At 49.5% G+C, this 12,701-nt stretch overlaps 1 protein-coding gene across 1 annotated transcript in view; it reads right to left on the bottom strand.

The window, feature by feature from the left end:
• The window catches only part of LOC139800054 (type II inositol 1,4,5-trisphosphate 5-phosphatase-like), a 15,656-nt gene extending 5,867 nt beyond the window's left edge, over window positions 1–9,789 (bottom strand). The window contains exons 1-6 of the mRNA XM_071752744.1: window positions 9,714–9,789; window positions 9,395–9,492; window positions 8,914–9,076; window positions 8,531–8,767; window positions 8,101–8,213; window positions 7,768–7,852 (exon numbers count right to left, since the gene is read on the bottom strand). Of these exons, the coding sequence (XP_071608845.1) occupies window positions 7,768–7,852; window positions 8,101–8,213; window positions 8,531–8,767; window positions 8,914–9,076; window positions 9,395–9,492; window positions 9,714–9,789 (772 nt within the window). The remainder of the gene's footprint in view (window positions 1–7,767; window positions 7,853–8,100; window positions 8,214–8,530; window positions 8,768–8,913; window positions 9,077–9,394; window positions 9,493–9,713) is intronic.
• Window positions 9,790–12,701: the final 2,912 nt, after the last annotated feature.

Genomic DNA, 12,701 nt, shown 5'->3' with positions numbered 1-12,701 from the left:
CAGTCTCAGGAAGAAATGCCCAGGTATTTACAGGCACAAAAAGGAATTGTTTCGCTGCACACAGATGTCCTCAAAATGCTTGGGATATGTTGGTTTGAGTCAAAAGTAAGAAACAGTACCAAGTTTAACAATAACAGATTCTCAGGGGGTTTTGGTAACCTTTTATAAAATTAGGGAAAAAAACCCAACTGTGCAAATGATGGCAGTACACAGTTTTGCTATGCTGACTCAAATACATTCTATTTACAACAAAGACTGTGTTTTATTGGAAAATGGATTAAGTTATTGTTTGGGAAATTAATACAAGGGTACACTGTTTGGATGTAAATGCAGGCTGCAGTAGAAAGTGTGAGATTGTGATTTTACATACAGCTTTTGATGTTCCACTCCCTGGCTCCCTTTGCCTTCCAGATGTTCCACTCACTGGCTCTGATTGGCTTCTAGAAGAACCAAAAAAAGGTGATCAGAACTCCAAATAAAGCACCTGTACCCAACCCTAAGTAGGGAAAGCAGAGTATAAACCAGTTCTCTGATGCACAGAGTAAACCATGCGTGACTGACACACGTTTAATAAAAGAACACAGCCCCAGAGATTTTCTCTGTTCATCTTCAGATAGGGGAAGCTGTGTGTGTGTGAGAGAGGAAGATCTGCTCTCCCATTTCCTTTTTGCACCTCAGCAAATCCACTGCAAGATTTACACTCAAGAAATCAAAGGGTAAGGGATGCAGAAGGCTCCAACCACCATTTCCACTGACTCCCTAGAAATATGCAAGACCACACCATCAGTCACACTGCCCTACCTGCTCCAGAGGTGTCAGACCAGAAATGATGGTTTCAAGAGAGAAAACACAACACAATCCAGCACAACAACAACAACATCAACCTGAAGAAACCAGGAACACAAACCAAGGGTCCCTAATCAAACCTTAAAAATGAAAACAAGCTTGCTTCCTTGAAAAGAAAGCCCAGGTTGGTAGGGCCTGGCCCAGCTGCTCATCACTGCTTGCTCTTCTGGGGCTCTGCCCAGCTCCCTGCCCCCAGCTCTTCATCCCTCCCTCCCTGTCCTTTGCCCATCACAACTTTGGGCTTTCACTGGCTGTCTCCCTCTCAACACTTCCCAATTCCTCCCTGACGGGTCTCAGAGCCACTGCTGTTTCTCTCTCTCTCTTTCTCCACATCTTTCTCTCCCTCTCCTCTCCTGGCCTTATTGTCCCTCTCTCTCCTGCAGCCTCTCCCCTTTCCTGCCTCTCCCTCCCCTCGCCCTTTCCCCTCTCTCCTGCTCCCTCTCCCACCCCTCTGTCACTCCCCTCTCCTGGGGCCTTTTCTGTCTCTCTCAGGCCCCTGGCCCGCTCTCTCTCCATCCCCCCTCTCTCCTCCTTCCCGCCCTTCTCCTCTCTCTCCCTCCCTGCCTCCCTCCTCCTCCCTCTTTGCCCCCTTCCCCTCCACCTCTTTCCCGCTCCTCACCACTCTTTGTCCTGCCTTCCCTCCCTGCCCAGATCCCCTTCCTCCTGCTCCCCCTCCCAGCTGGGCCGGGGCCGGGGCAGCCCCGGGGTCGGGCGGGCTCAGGCAGCAGGAGAGGAGGAGCGCCCCGGGGCGTGCTGGGAGCTGTAGTCCCGGGGCATGCTGGGAGCTGTAGTCCCGGGGCAAGCAGGGGGCTGCCCGGCGGACATCTTGGTTCCCGGCCCATGCTGGCAGGTGCTCTTTCCCCACTCTCCCCATCCCGCAGCCGGGGAAAAATTCCAGGAGGGCGGCGGGGATGAGCCAGCAGCTCCTAAAAGGCCTCCAAGTGAAGGAGGAAGCATGCAGAGGCGGGGGGGAAGCAAGGGCAGGTACCCTGGGAGGAGTAGAGAGGTGGTCGGAGCAGCTGGGGAGCAGGGCAGGAGAGCCACATCCATCCCAGGTAGGATTGAATCTTGCCGGGGTTGGAAAGAGCAATAAGAAAAGCTTTGAGAGGCACATAGGTGGGAATGAAAGGAGAAGCCAGGAAAATGTAGGCCCTCTCCTGAAGGAAATGTCAGACCTAGCTCCAGAGGATATTGAGAATGCTGAGGTTTTCCAGGACTTCCTTGCCTCAGTCTCCTCTGGGAAGTGCTCATTGCCTCATTGCAGAGGCCACAGCAGGGGAAAGCAGGGCCTGGGACAGCCAAGGAGCCCCCACTGGGGGAGAAGAAGAGCTTTGGCTCATCTAAAGAACCTGCAGGTGCACAAGTTTATGGGTGCAGTCTGAGGGGTTCAGAGGGCATTTTGGGGGTCCTGGAGGGGGCGTTTGGGGATGGGCAGAGGAGGCCCAGCTCAGGTGGAGGAACAAAGCAAAGCAAGACACTGCTCTCCCAGAGACTCTGTTTTCCTGCCATGGCCTGCAGCCAGGTCTCCTCCAAAGTTGTGTTTGCCAGAGCTGCTTTGAGCAGTTGCAAAATTGTCTGCTCTTAAGTAGCTCTGTATCATGCTTTGCTTTCTGCTTCTTCAAAGCTGAAAATGATTTCTTTTGTTCTTTGGATCCAATCAGTGCAATACCCAGACTTACACAAGGATGCACTCGGCTACAGACAGCACAAATGCTCCAGTTCAGACCCCAGCTGCTCTGATCTGAGGTACAGAGGCTCTATATAGCTGGTCTGAGGAGGTAGAGAAGGTATCAGCAAGTAAAAGATGCTCAAAATTTTGCCAAGGGAAAAAAACCCAAACCAACAACAACAACAAAAAAGAAACTAACAAAAATAATTCCTTGTTTTTGTACAGCCCTGGGGAAAGCCAATGGATTTTTCCTGGGCAAAAGTTCTGGTAAACATCAGTGGAAGAAAAGCAAGATGAATAGATGTAAACTGGACCTAAAGGAGAGGAAGAGCAATAACCTAAGAACTGTTCCTGTTTATAGTCATTAGATCCGCCATTCTTTAGCTTTTTGTTTTTTTTTTTTTACTTCCTTCAGTGAGAACATCAGACTGCACATCACCTTGTGTCCCAGTCATCACAGCCAGCATCATATTTGTATGTTGGCTGGAAAGAAAGCTCTCCCTCTGTAAAGCCTTCAAAGACTGCATTTGCATTCATTTGCCTCTTTAGTTAGGAAAGAAAAACAAAACAAAACAAAATAAAAAAGGACAAAACATTTAATTTTAAATAAACTCAAGCACAATTCCCATCTAAAAGGGACAAGCTCAGCACGGAGAAGGCTGAGCAGTGGGTGTGCAGTTTCTGAGCAGCCCCACTTGCAGGCAGGGGACAGCAGTACCTGGTCATACTGCCAGAGCTCTGGAAAAGCTTTCTCTTCCACCAGCTGCTTCACTTTTGCCACATCCAGATCCTCCAGACGATAGTTGAGGTCACCCAGCCATAAAATCACACTGCAGGAGAACACAGAGCACAAGTGTGCACGGTCTGGCCACAGGCAGGACCCAGCAGCTCCTCCCAACACTGTCAGCTGGGTGCTGTGTCTGCTTGGCCATCAGAGACAACAAGCAGCAGTGAAAACCTGAAAGTGAAGATTTATTTTCTATTTTTTGCTGCTTTTAATTCCCGTTCTGCATCCTTGTCACTGCCTCTTGATAACTGGTGCTTCTGATATCCCAGAGATTAAACCCCCCTGGGGAAATCAGTGCACATTGCTGCCACATCCTCACTTGAAAATAAAACAAAGCTGGGAGAGCACAGGGTGGCAAGTGACTTGTCAGACCTGGACAGTGACCACCCTCAGCCCCAGGGTTCCAGTAAAGCATTTCTGACCCCTTCCCACATCCCAGCCAGGAGAACCTGGCACTCTCCTGTGTTCCTCAAGTTCTCCCTGCCCCACGGAGCGATGGGCACAGCCAGAGGGGGAGCATACTCATGTTTGGCAATGGTGAGAGAGGCCAAGTTGGGATCTGACTGGCGGAACCGCATCCGAGAGCAGATGTCCTGGAAGTCCTGGTTCCTCCTCTTGTATTCCTCTATGTCAGCTGCCAGGTGAGAATTCACAATGCACAGAGTAGTAGTGTTATGGAATTTAAACCTTATGGCAACACCACCTTTGTTACCCTGAAAGATAAAAGACAAGGAATTGCTCAGGAGCTTTTACACACAACAGAAGAAACAAGCATCTGCATTATCATCCACTGACTGCTTTCCAAGGAAATCTGAAGCAGCAGAAAGAAATGCCTGAGGTCCTGAATCTCACCCCTGCTTCTGCACAGCCCCTGAGAAGCACTTCCCCACTTCAGCCCAGCTTCCTTTCAGTTACAGCGGGATCCCAGGAGCTCCTGGATCTTCCTCCTATCCTCGCCAGCCCCACCACGGAAACCTCCCTTTCTTTCACACAAAGTACCTCAGAATCCAAGGAAGAAGTCCCCAGAAAACTGACAGCTTTCTTTTCCTCTGCTGCCACAGCTGGAAGGGAACCTACACAGCAGGGAAGAAGGGAGACACTCAGCTGCTTTGCTACTCTGCCATTGGCCAGCAGGGATTCACAGGCCAGCTTAATATTTGCAACCTCAGAAGTCAGTCACTTTCTTAGTTCATTTTCTAGGGATTAGTATTCATAGAGGAAGTATTTGGATCTAGATCGTTTCTCTCACCAGTGTAGTCTCTGGAAGTTTTGTTGGGCACCTCAGGCCTTTCATTTAATATGTCATTTTTCTCAGAGCCAGCAATGTCACTTTTGAGCTCTACAGGAATGACAATCTTCTCCTCTTTTCTGCATTGTTGAGGTAATTTTCCCTCAAAGAGATGAAACAAACATCTGAAAGGAGCAGAAAGAAGCATCTGCTTTGCCACCCACTGACAGCTTGAATAACCTTTCTTGTGGAAGACAAAATGGAAACTTTGCTGAGCTTTCTTTTACGAGGTCCTTCTCAGAAAGTACCTCAGAATCCTGGGGAGAGACAAGTCCAGAGAAAATCATCTTTCTCCTCTTCTGGCAGGGGATCTACACACCAGGGAAGAAAGGGGACAATCAGTGTTTGTACTACACTCTGCTACTCCTCACTTTTATGTTTGAGGCTCTTCTTTTGTAACTTTTGATTCTAGAACCATGGCTATCACCTGAAAGCACAAGGAATAAAAAAATCCCTGTGAACAAAAGGAGTTATTTTTTTAATTGCAATTGGCAAGTTTCCAGTCCAGAAGAATGCCCTGGAGAGGAGTCACCTGGCAATGCCTGAAAAAGGAGCCAGGGAAGGGATGGGCAGGACGGAGGAAGGACTTGGCCAGGGACAAAGGCTTAGCAGGGGATCCATAGCTTAATATTAAGGATATGGCTTTTTGGTTCTGAAAGGACAAAGTGTCGTCTTTTCAGGATTTAACTTTCATGTTTACTATAGAAGAAAACAGAAGAAAAAATAGAAAAATCTCCTTAACATTTAACACGGACAACTCTACAGGTGACAACAGAGTGAGACTTGGGGCAGCCAAGTCAACACAGGACAGCAGGAATGAATGCATTTCCAGTAGTGCTATCTTCTTTGGACTCTTACACCTAGCAGTTTAAGAAACACCTCTAAAGTGGAGAAGAAAAATACGAGCATGAATACGTTTGATTAGGAACCAGTTAACAGAATGGTAACGGCCTAGCAAGAGAGGAAGTAGAGGAACCTCCAAGGTACTCATTGCACACATGAGTACACACCACAGGCACAGGCAGAGATTTTACTAGTTCATGGAGTCTTACGTGTAACATGATGCTAGAGACTATGCCATCTGCTGCTCTATCCAGTTACACACTATTCAGAAAAGGGAAAGAAAAGCAAACAGCAGAATCCAGATCAAAAGCTTAACCTCACACTCAGCCTGTTCCTGCAGCACAGCAAAGGGACTCTCGTGATGCAGGACATGTGCTTCATGGTGCCAGACAGAGACTGCAGTAATAATGCCAAGAAATGTCCCCTGGACACTATCTGCTGACCACTTACCACACAGTTCTGATAAAACAGAACTGAAGAACCCAGAAAGAATAAAACCTCCCACTGTAGGCTCTCACAGGTAAAGCAGAAGACAACATTGCATTATCTAAATATACTGGTTTCCTAAGATTCCTTTAGGGCTCTGTGGCCTCCAAACCATAGACGGGATTTTAAAACCTCATAGAAGGAGCTAGGTGTTTGATCACAAGGCAATTGAATGTTTTGTCTGGAGGACAAGGTAATACAACAACCCTGCTAGTGGACATGGAGTCACAGCTGCCCTCACAGCTTGACAAGAAGCATCGCCAACGAGTAACGAATCAGCACATTCACAAAACTTCTTGTGCTGCTCCACCTGATGCCTGTGCTGAAGTCAACAGGAAACACAGTCAGTGCTGACAATACAAACCACCTCAAGAAAAGGCCTGGGTCCTTTTCCTCCTGAGCTCCTCCAGACTTCAAAATCCTGCCTCCTCTGTCCACAGCAGCTGCATCCAACGTAGGGCCAGAAGCTTCTTCCCACTGGGGAGTGCTGAGGACAATGATGTCGTCTGCATCACCTGCATCATCTGCTTCTGCCTTCTCCTGAGCTGCACTTGCTGACAGTTGGTCACTAGGACTATAAAGAGAAAGAGAGGAAGCAGCGTTGGGAAAAATAACCACTTCCTGGCAGGTAGCATTTAGCAGAAGAGTTAACAGCCAGGACCAAAGCACCACGTTACCCCCATGCCCCAGCCCCAGGCTGCCAACGCAGCTCCGCCTGACTCCGCCTCACTCCCCATCTGTGGATGTGCCCACAGCTCCACCAAGGCCCTGAGTGCCAGCAGACGGACACTGTGACTGCCACACTTCAGACATGACCGCAGGCAGCCCAGGTCACTCGAAGTCTTTGCAATGTCCTGGCAGCCCAGCAGCTGAAAGAATGACAGCCGTGAGAGATGAGCGAAGCTGCAGGAGCCCGGCACTGTCCAGCTCCTGGTTCCCCATGCCAGCTCAGGGCCTGGGGGCTGACACAGCCCGTCCGGGGGGAAGCCCTGCCTGTGGACACCCAGGGGTGCTGAGCACTGCCCCAGCAGGAAGGGCTGGAGGGCAGAGGGACTGACAGCAGAGCCCTCTGTCCCTGCTCCGGGGACTGGAGGCTCCCAGCTGGTGGCTTCCTGGGGCAGAGGGACAGCTTCAGAAGCATCTGGAAGATGCAGGACAACTTTGCAGAAGTCAGGCAGCAGGGCCCGCTCCTCCTAAGAGAGATCATGGCTGGTCCCATGTTGAATGTGGAGGCCAGCCCCATCGCTGTGCTGCTGGCAGAGAAGCTCCCCACCCTCTTTGATGACGTAAGGCTGCTGTGGGAGCTGAGCCTGCAGAGGGGCATGCGGCAAGGGGCAAGGACAGCTGCCCTCCAGCCCAGCCCCGCGGGCAGCACTTGGGCAGGGCTGCTGCCCTCTTTACTCCCCTGGGCTCTGCTGGGAGGCCTTCTGGGCTCTGCAGCCCAGCACAGCCTCTCCTTGGCAGGATGAGGCCTCCGCTGCCCCCAGCCCTACCACCCCGCAGCTGCTGGGGCCCCCCAGGCACAAACAGGAGCCCTGCAGCATTCTGGGCAGCACTCTGCTTCCCCACTGCCTGCACCCCCTGCCCTGCACTGCAGCTGGAAACCTAGGGCAAGAGCCAGAGTTGGGTGCCAGAGTTGGGTGCTGGCGCACAGGGGCTTGTGGGGTCACCCTGAAGCAGTGCACTGAGAGCTGCCCCTGTGTCTTCTCTGCAGGCACCCCAGTTCGTGTGCAGGCTCAGCCAGTGGCCCCACTGTCAGGGGAGCCTGAAAGCGTTCTTCCCCGGCCTCCTTATGGCCCTCATCAGTCACCTTGCAGAGGCTGTAAAGACATCAGGCTGCAAGGATACAGAGGCTGTCGTGGATTCCTTTGTCCAAACAGTCCCGGATTTGCTCAAATTCAGACTTGAGGCCTGGCTGCTGGAACAGGTACTCCTGCAAAGCACACACTTAACTCATTCTCCAGGAAACGAAAAGTTAGTTGGATAAATTACTGAGCAGTGTCACTGTCAGCTGTCTGGAAACTCCCAGCAAGAGGCACCGTCAGGGAACAGAACACCCTGGGGCTCCCCTCTACCACTGCCCAAACATCCACAGAAATTCTCATGACCAGGAGCATCCTCAAATCTAAAGCTAAGACAAAAAAAGTCCCATCCTGTGTCTCCAGCACGAAGACTGCCAACCTGCTGGGAAGCATTCCTGTAGAGATGATCCACCATCATCCACAGCTCCTTTGGAATGTCCATGGGCTTTTCAGCTTCGATGGCATCATCACTGATCTCCAGTGGCACCAGGGGCTGAGAGTGAGGGGGGAAAAAGAAAAGGTAGCTATCCAAGTTCTGGCAAAAATGCTTCACAGAGCTTTTACCTGAGAATTCCTCCTTGGTCAGAAACTGCAGCTTCACTCAGCAGCCTTTACACCAGACTAGCACAACAGGCACTTGGGCACCAACACTCCAGAGAGAAGAAACAACACATGCACAAGCTGTACCAGCATCCTCAGAGGAGAGAGCAGGGCAGTGCAAAAGGTTCTTTAGCAAGCAACAGGATTTAACATCTAGTTTGGATCATTCTTGTGGGTTTGGAAGGGAATTCTTGCCCTTAACTCTGAATAGAGTTTCTGAATAGATTCTGCTGACATGTCCTGGATAGGTTCCCTCATGTGGCACAGGGTGTGGAGAGGAGCCCCAAAGCAACTTGGCAAGTAGTTCCCCGTTACAGAAATAAAATAATCCTTCCCCCTCTGAAGATGCAGGACCAAGATATCTTCAAGTTTTTCCTCTCCAGAGTTTAAGTGTGTAGCTGTTGATTTATTAACAAACACCTCCAACATCACTGTCTTCTCAGCACCTGCAGGGAGATGATAAAATCCATACTTGGGGGCAAAAGGTATGAAATCAATAAGCCTGCATTCTGAGGCATAACAGGGTCAAAATTAAGCCAGAATTAAGGTGACAACATGAGCTGATTAATGAGAGGAACAACAAGGAGCTCACCTGGGTGCAGAAAGCCCTTGCTGGGATTAGCAGCCAGCCACTTCTTGGAGTAGGCTTTCTCATCTGGTTTGTTGATAAATTCAAACTGGCAGGCCACTTCTCCATTGCAGATTGTGAACCTCCCCACCTGCAGCTGCATGTACTTCACCTCTGCAAAATAGAACTAGGAACCAATGCCAGGGAACATCATCAGCCAGGGCCACCTGGCCAAGCACCAATCCCTCTCCCGTGGTTTAATCATTAAGCAGCAAGATCCCCAGCGTAACCCCCTTGCTTCTGCACAGCTTCCAGGATGACAAAGGATCACACCTGCTTGCTCTGTGTGCTAAAGCCCCTTTCAAAAACACGTCCCCCCCAAATAACCCAAATGCAACTGGAGCAGTCTCACTTTTTTAGTCCCCATCACACAAAGCAAACGTTGGGTTTGGGACCTTCTCCTTCAGCTGGAGCGGGCACAAGGCAGGTGGCAGTCTCTGGGTACCTCTTCGATGTCCTCCAGGGCATCCACAAAGCTCTCCTGGCCATCCTCCTCCTCAGCTGGTAGAGGATCCTGATGTCTGCTGGAAGCAGACTGGGAATCTAAAAAAACAAGGGAGGAGGAGGGTGAGCTGAAGGTGTTGGCAGGAGAAACTGAAGGGCCCTACCCGGCACCCAGCCGCGTGCCAGCTCCCGAGGGCAGAGCCAGCCCTGGGCAGGGGCACCCAAAGAGGGGACTGGCAGGGATCAGGATCACAGCAAAGCAGCCGGAGGCCCCTCACTCACCTGTCTCTAGCAGCTGGGGCCGTGTGGTGGGGGGATGCCTTCCCTCCTCTCCTTCTCCAGGCCGGCTCGGGGGTCTCTGCTCGGTGGAAAAGGTGGGAAAGGAGGAGAGGCCATGGGGGCAGGATATGGGGAATGGTCTGTCCTCACTCCTAAGTATCAGCTTTTCTATTTCTGCTTGTCTGTGTGCAGCTTACTTAGAAATTTTATACACTTTACAGCTTAAACAGTGACAGCTTTCAAACTGCCAGGAAAGTATAAAATCCTGTGATAACGTTTTGAAAAAGCCAGTGTATAAAAAAAATATTTTTTTTACAGCGATTTGATAGCTAAAAATCAGATCAGCTGCATCTGAAATCCAGAGCAGATCGTTTTCTCTCAGGAGAAACTGACAGATGAACTGCTGAGCTTTCTTCTTCTCAGCTGTGTCAGGTGCAGGACGTCCAGGAGGAGGGCGAAGCAACAGCTCCCCAAAAATGCTGCCTGCATTTCAGAGAAAAAGCCAGAGAGAATGAGACAGAGCCAGCAGCTGCAGGGGTCACAGGTAAAATCCCCCAACCCCAGGCAAGGTGACACTTGAGGGCTCGCTCAGCCTGCCCAGGGGACTTTGGAGAAAGGGGTTTTGTGAGAAATGCTGCAAATCCCCTCTGAGCAGGGCAGTTGGAGTTGTGGCCTTACCAAGGATATGCGCATCCAAGTGGTTTTTCCCTGATTTTCTCAGCAGTTCCTGTAGAAATGCCATCAGATACTCAAACACATTTTTGTGGCACCTGGGCAGTTTAGAGATGATCTGAGGAGGTGGGGAAAAAAAAAAACAAACCCACAATATTTATCTTGAAGATGTGGCAATGCCTCAGCAGCTTCATCTGCTTCCAGCATCACCCAGTTTGCAAACAACTGCTCTGAGTAGCCCAAAGCAGTCAAGATCCTTTATTTATTACCAGATAATTCAGTTTCTGAGAGCAAAACCACTTTGCTGGTCTCACATAAAGCAGTTTGTCTCCTTTCCCTCTAAAATCAGAGGAGTTTTACCTGGCTGCTCAGTCTGTAGCTGCAGGCACTCTCCAGACATCTTCTGTAGAACCTGGAGCAGATGACAGGCTCTGGCAGGCTCTCCAGGAAGAGCAGCAAAGCTTCAGCAACTGAGTGATTGCTGCCAACTGATCCCCAAGTGGTTAAGGAAAGGGGGGGCAAGAAGAGCCTGATCTGCTTTGGTGGAATTTCTGCTGAAACATTCACCTTGGCTCTGGGTTAAAAGAGTTCACAGCTGGGAGCTCAGACACCAACAGCACAAGGACCTGGCAGAGGTTTTCACACTGAGCACAAGGAAATGCAGCTGTCAGTCACCCCAAGGTGAGAGGGGGGAATTAAAACCCCCGGGGGGAACCCACTGATTGCATCTTTTCAGCTCTTGGCACTAAGTGACCCTCAGGGGACATCAGGCTGCAAGGATCCAGAGGGTGTCGTATCAGCCATGGCAGGACAGCCTCGGGGAGATGCAGTGACACCCTCTACATCACTGCCCAGCTGGAGTCCATAGAGCGAGAAATAGATAAATAGATAAAACTAAGACACCGTTGTCTCCAGCTGAGAGAAAGCAGCTTGGCCATTTCAGATGACTAAACTGAAAAAATTCAAAATTGTCATAAAATGACAACAGCAATGACTTTCCCAATCATTTGCTTTGGCCTTATTCAGTGTAGCCTTGTGTAAGGAGATGTAAACCCTTCCCTTTCAGCTTTTCACAGATAGATTTTTCTCACAAGCAGTTTATGTAAAAGTCATCACGTCACCTGGGGTGAGCACTTGTTGGCAACTGGAGCCTCAGGAGAAACCTCTGCTGACACGTTGGGCAGGTATGTTCCTCAGACTCCAGTACTGCTGTTCTAATACCTGTGTAGAATTAGAATCATCAGAATGGTTTTTAAAGAAAGCAGGAGGGAAATTTCAAAGTTCTAATCAATTGTAAAAAACACGTATATGGTTAAAGGCTGAATAGGATCTTGAGTGGAGGGCACGAAGCTATAAATGTTCAATAGTGGAAAAAAAGTTTCCAGTATGTAGCAAATAACCACACAGTTTTGGTATTTCTCTGCTGTAACATTTGAAGGTGGGATTAGGCTGTGCCTTGATGTTTCATCTAGTCTTTTCCTCACTGCCCAGTAGAGTTGAAGTCACCAACGTCAAGGTTAGGGAATAAAACAGCAACCAGGAAAACGTCCTGAGTTCTGAAGGATTAAATATTTAACTATTTATATATTAAAATAGTGGTGGGTTTGGTTTTGGTTTTTTCTAGTCAGCAGTAAGTCACCAGAGTAATCTTATATGAGAGACAGGGCTGTGGACAAAACAGTTTGATATCTAAGACTGTCATCACCTGCACAATTACACACTCTGCTCATACTCCTCCTTTGGTGTGCAAAGGGGATTTCACCAGACACATAGAAAGGGAAAAGAGCTTTCTGCCTGTTTTCCTCATTCTATAAGAAGCATCCTTCAGGGTAGACTTCAGGATGAAAGAGAACTGGAAACAAAGCAACCTTGTTATCTCCTGTTTCTGCTCTCAGAAGATCAGATGTGATTGTTTTGAACTAAGAAACACGCAAGGAACACTTACATTCCTCACAATAACTGTGCCCACAGCAGGGAATAAAAGCTGCATCAGTCAGTAGGGCTTTGCAAAGAGCACACAAGAACTCATCAGGTATGGGATCATCATCAGAGGAGGAGGAGGAGAAGGAGAAGGAGAAGGAGAAGGAGAAGGAGAAGGAGAAGGAGAAGGAGAAGGAGAAGGGGAAGGGGAAGGGGAAGGGGAAGGAGAAGGAGGAGAAGAAGGAGGAGGAGAAGGAGAAGAAGGAGAAGGAGAAGGAGAAGGAGAAGGAGAAGGAGAAGGAGAAGGAGAAGGAGAAGGAGAAGGAGAAGGAGAAGGAGAAGGAGAAGGAGAAGGAGAAGGAGAAGGAGAAGGAGAAGGAGAAGGAGGAGAAGAAGGAGAAGGAGAAGGAGAAGAAGGAGAAGGAGAAGAAGGAGAA

The sequence above is a fragment of the Heliangelus exortis genome, chromosome 9 (genome assembly GCF_036169615.1).
Source record: "Heliangelus exortis chromosome 9, bHelExo1.hap1, whole genome shotgun sequence".
In the NCBI taxonomy this organism is placed as follows: domain Eukaryota; kingdom Metazoa; phylum Chordata; class Aves; order Apodiformes; family Trochilidae; genus Heliangelus; species Heliangelus exortis.
This window is presented reverse-complemented; position numbering and strand designations above follow the sequence as displayed.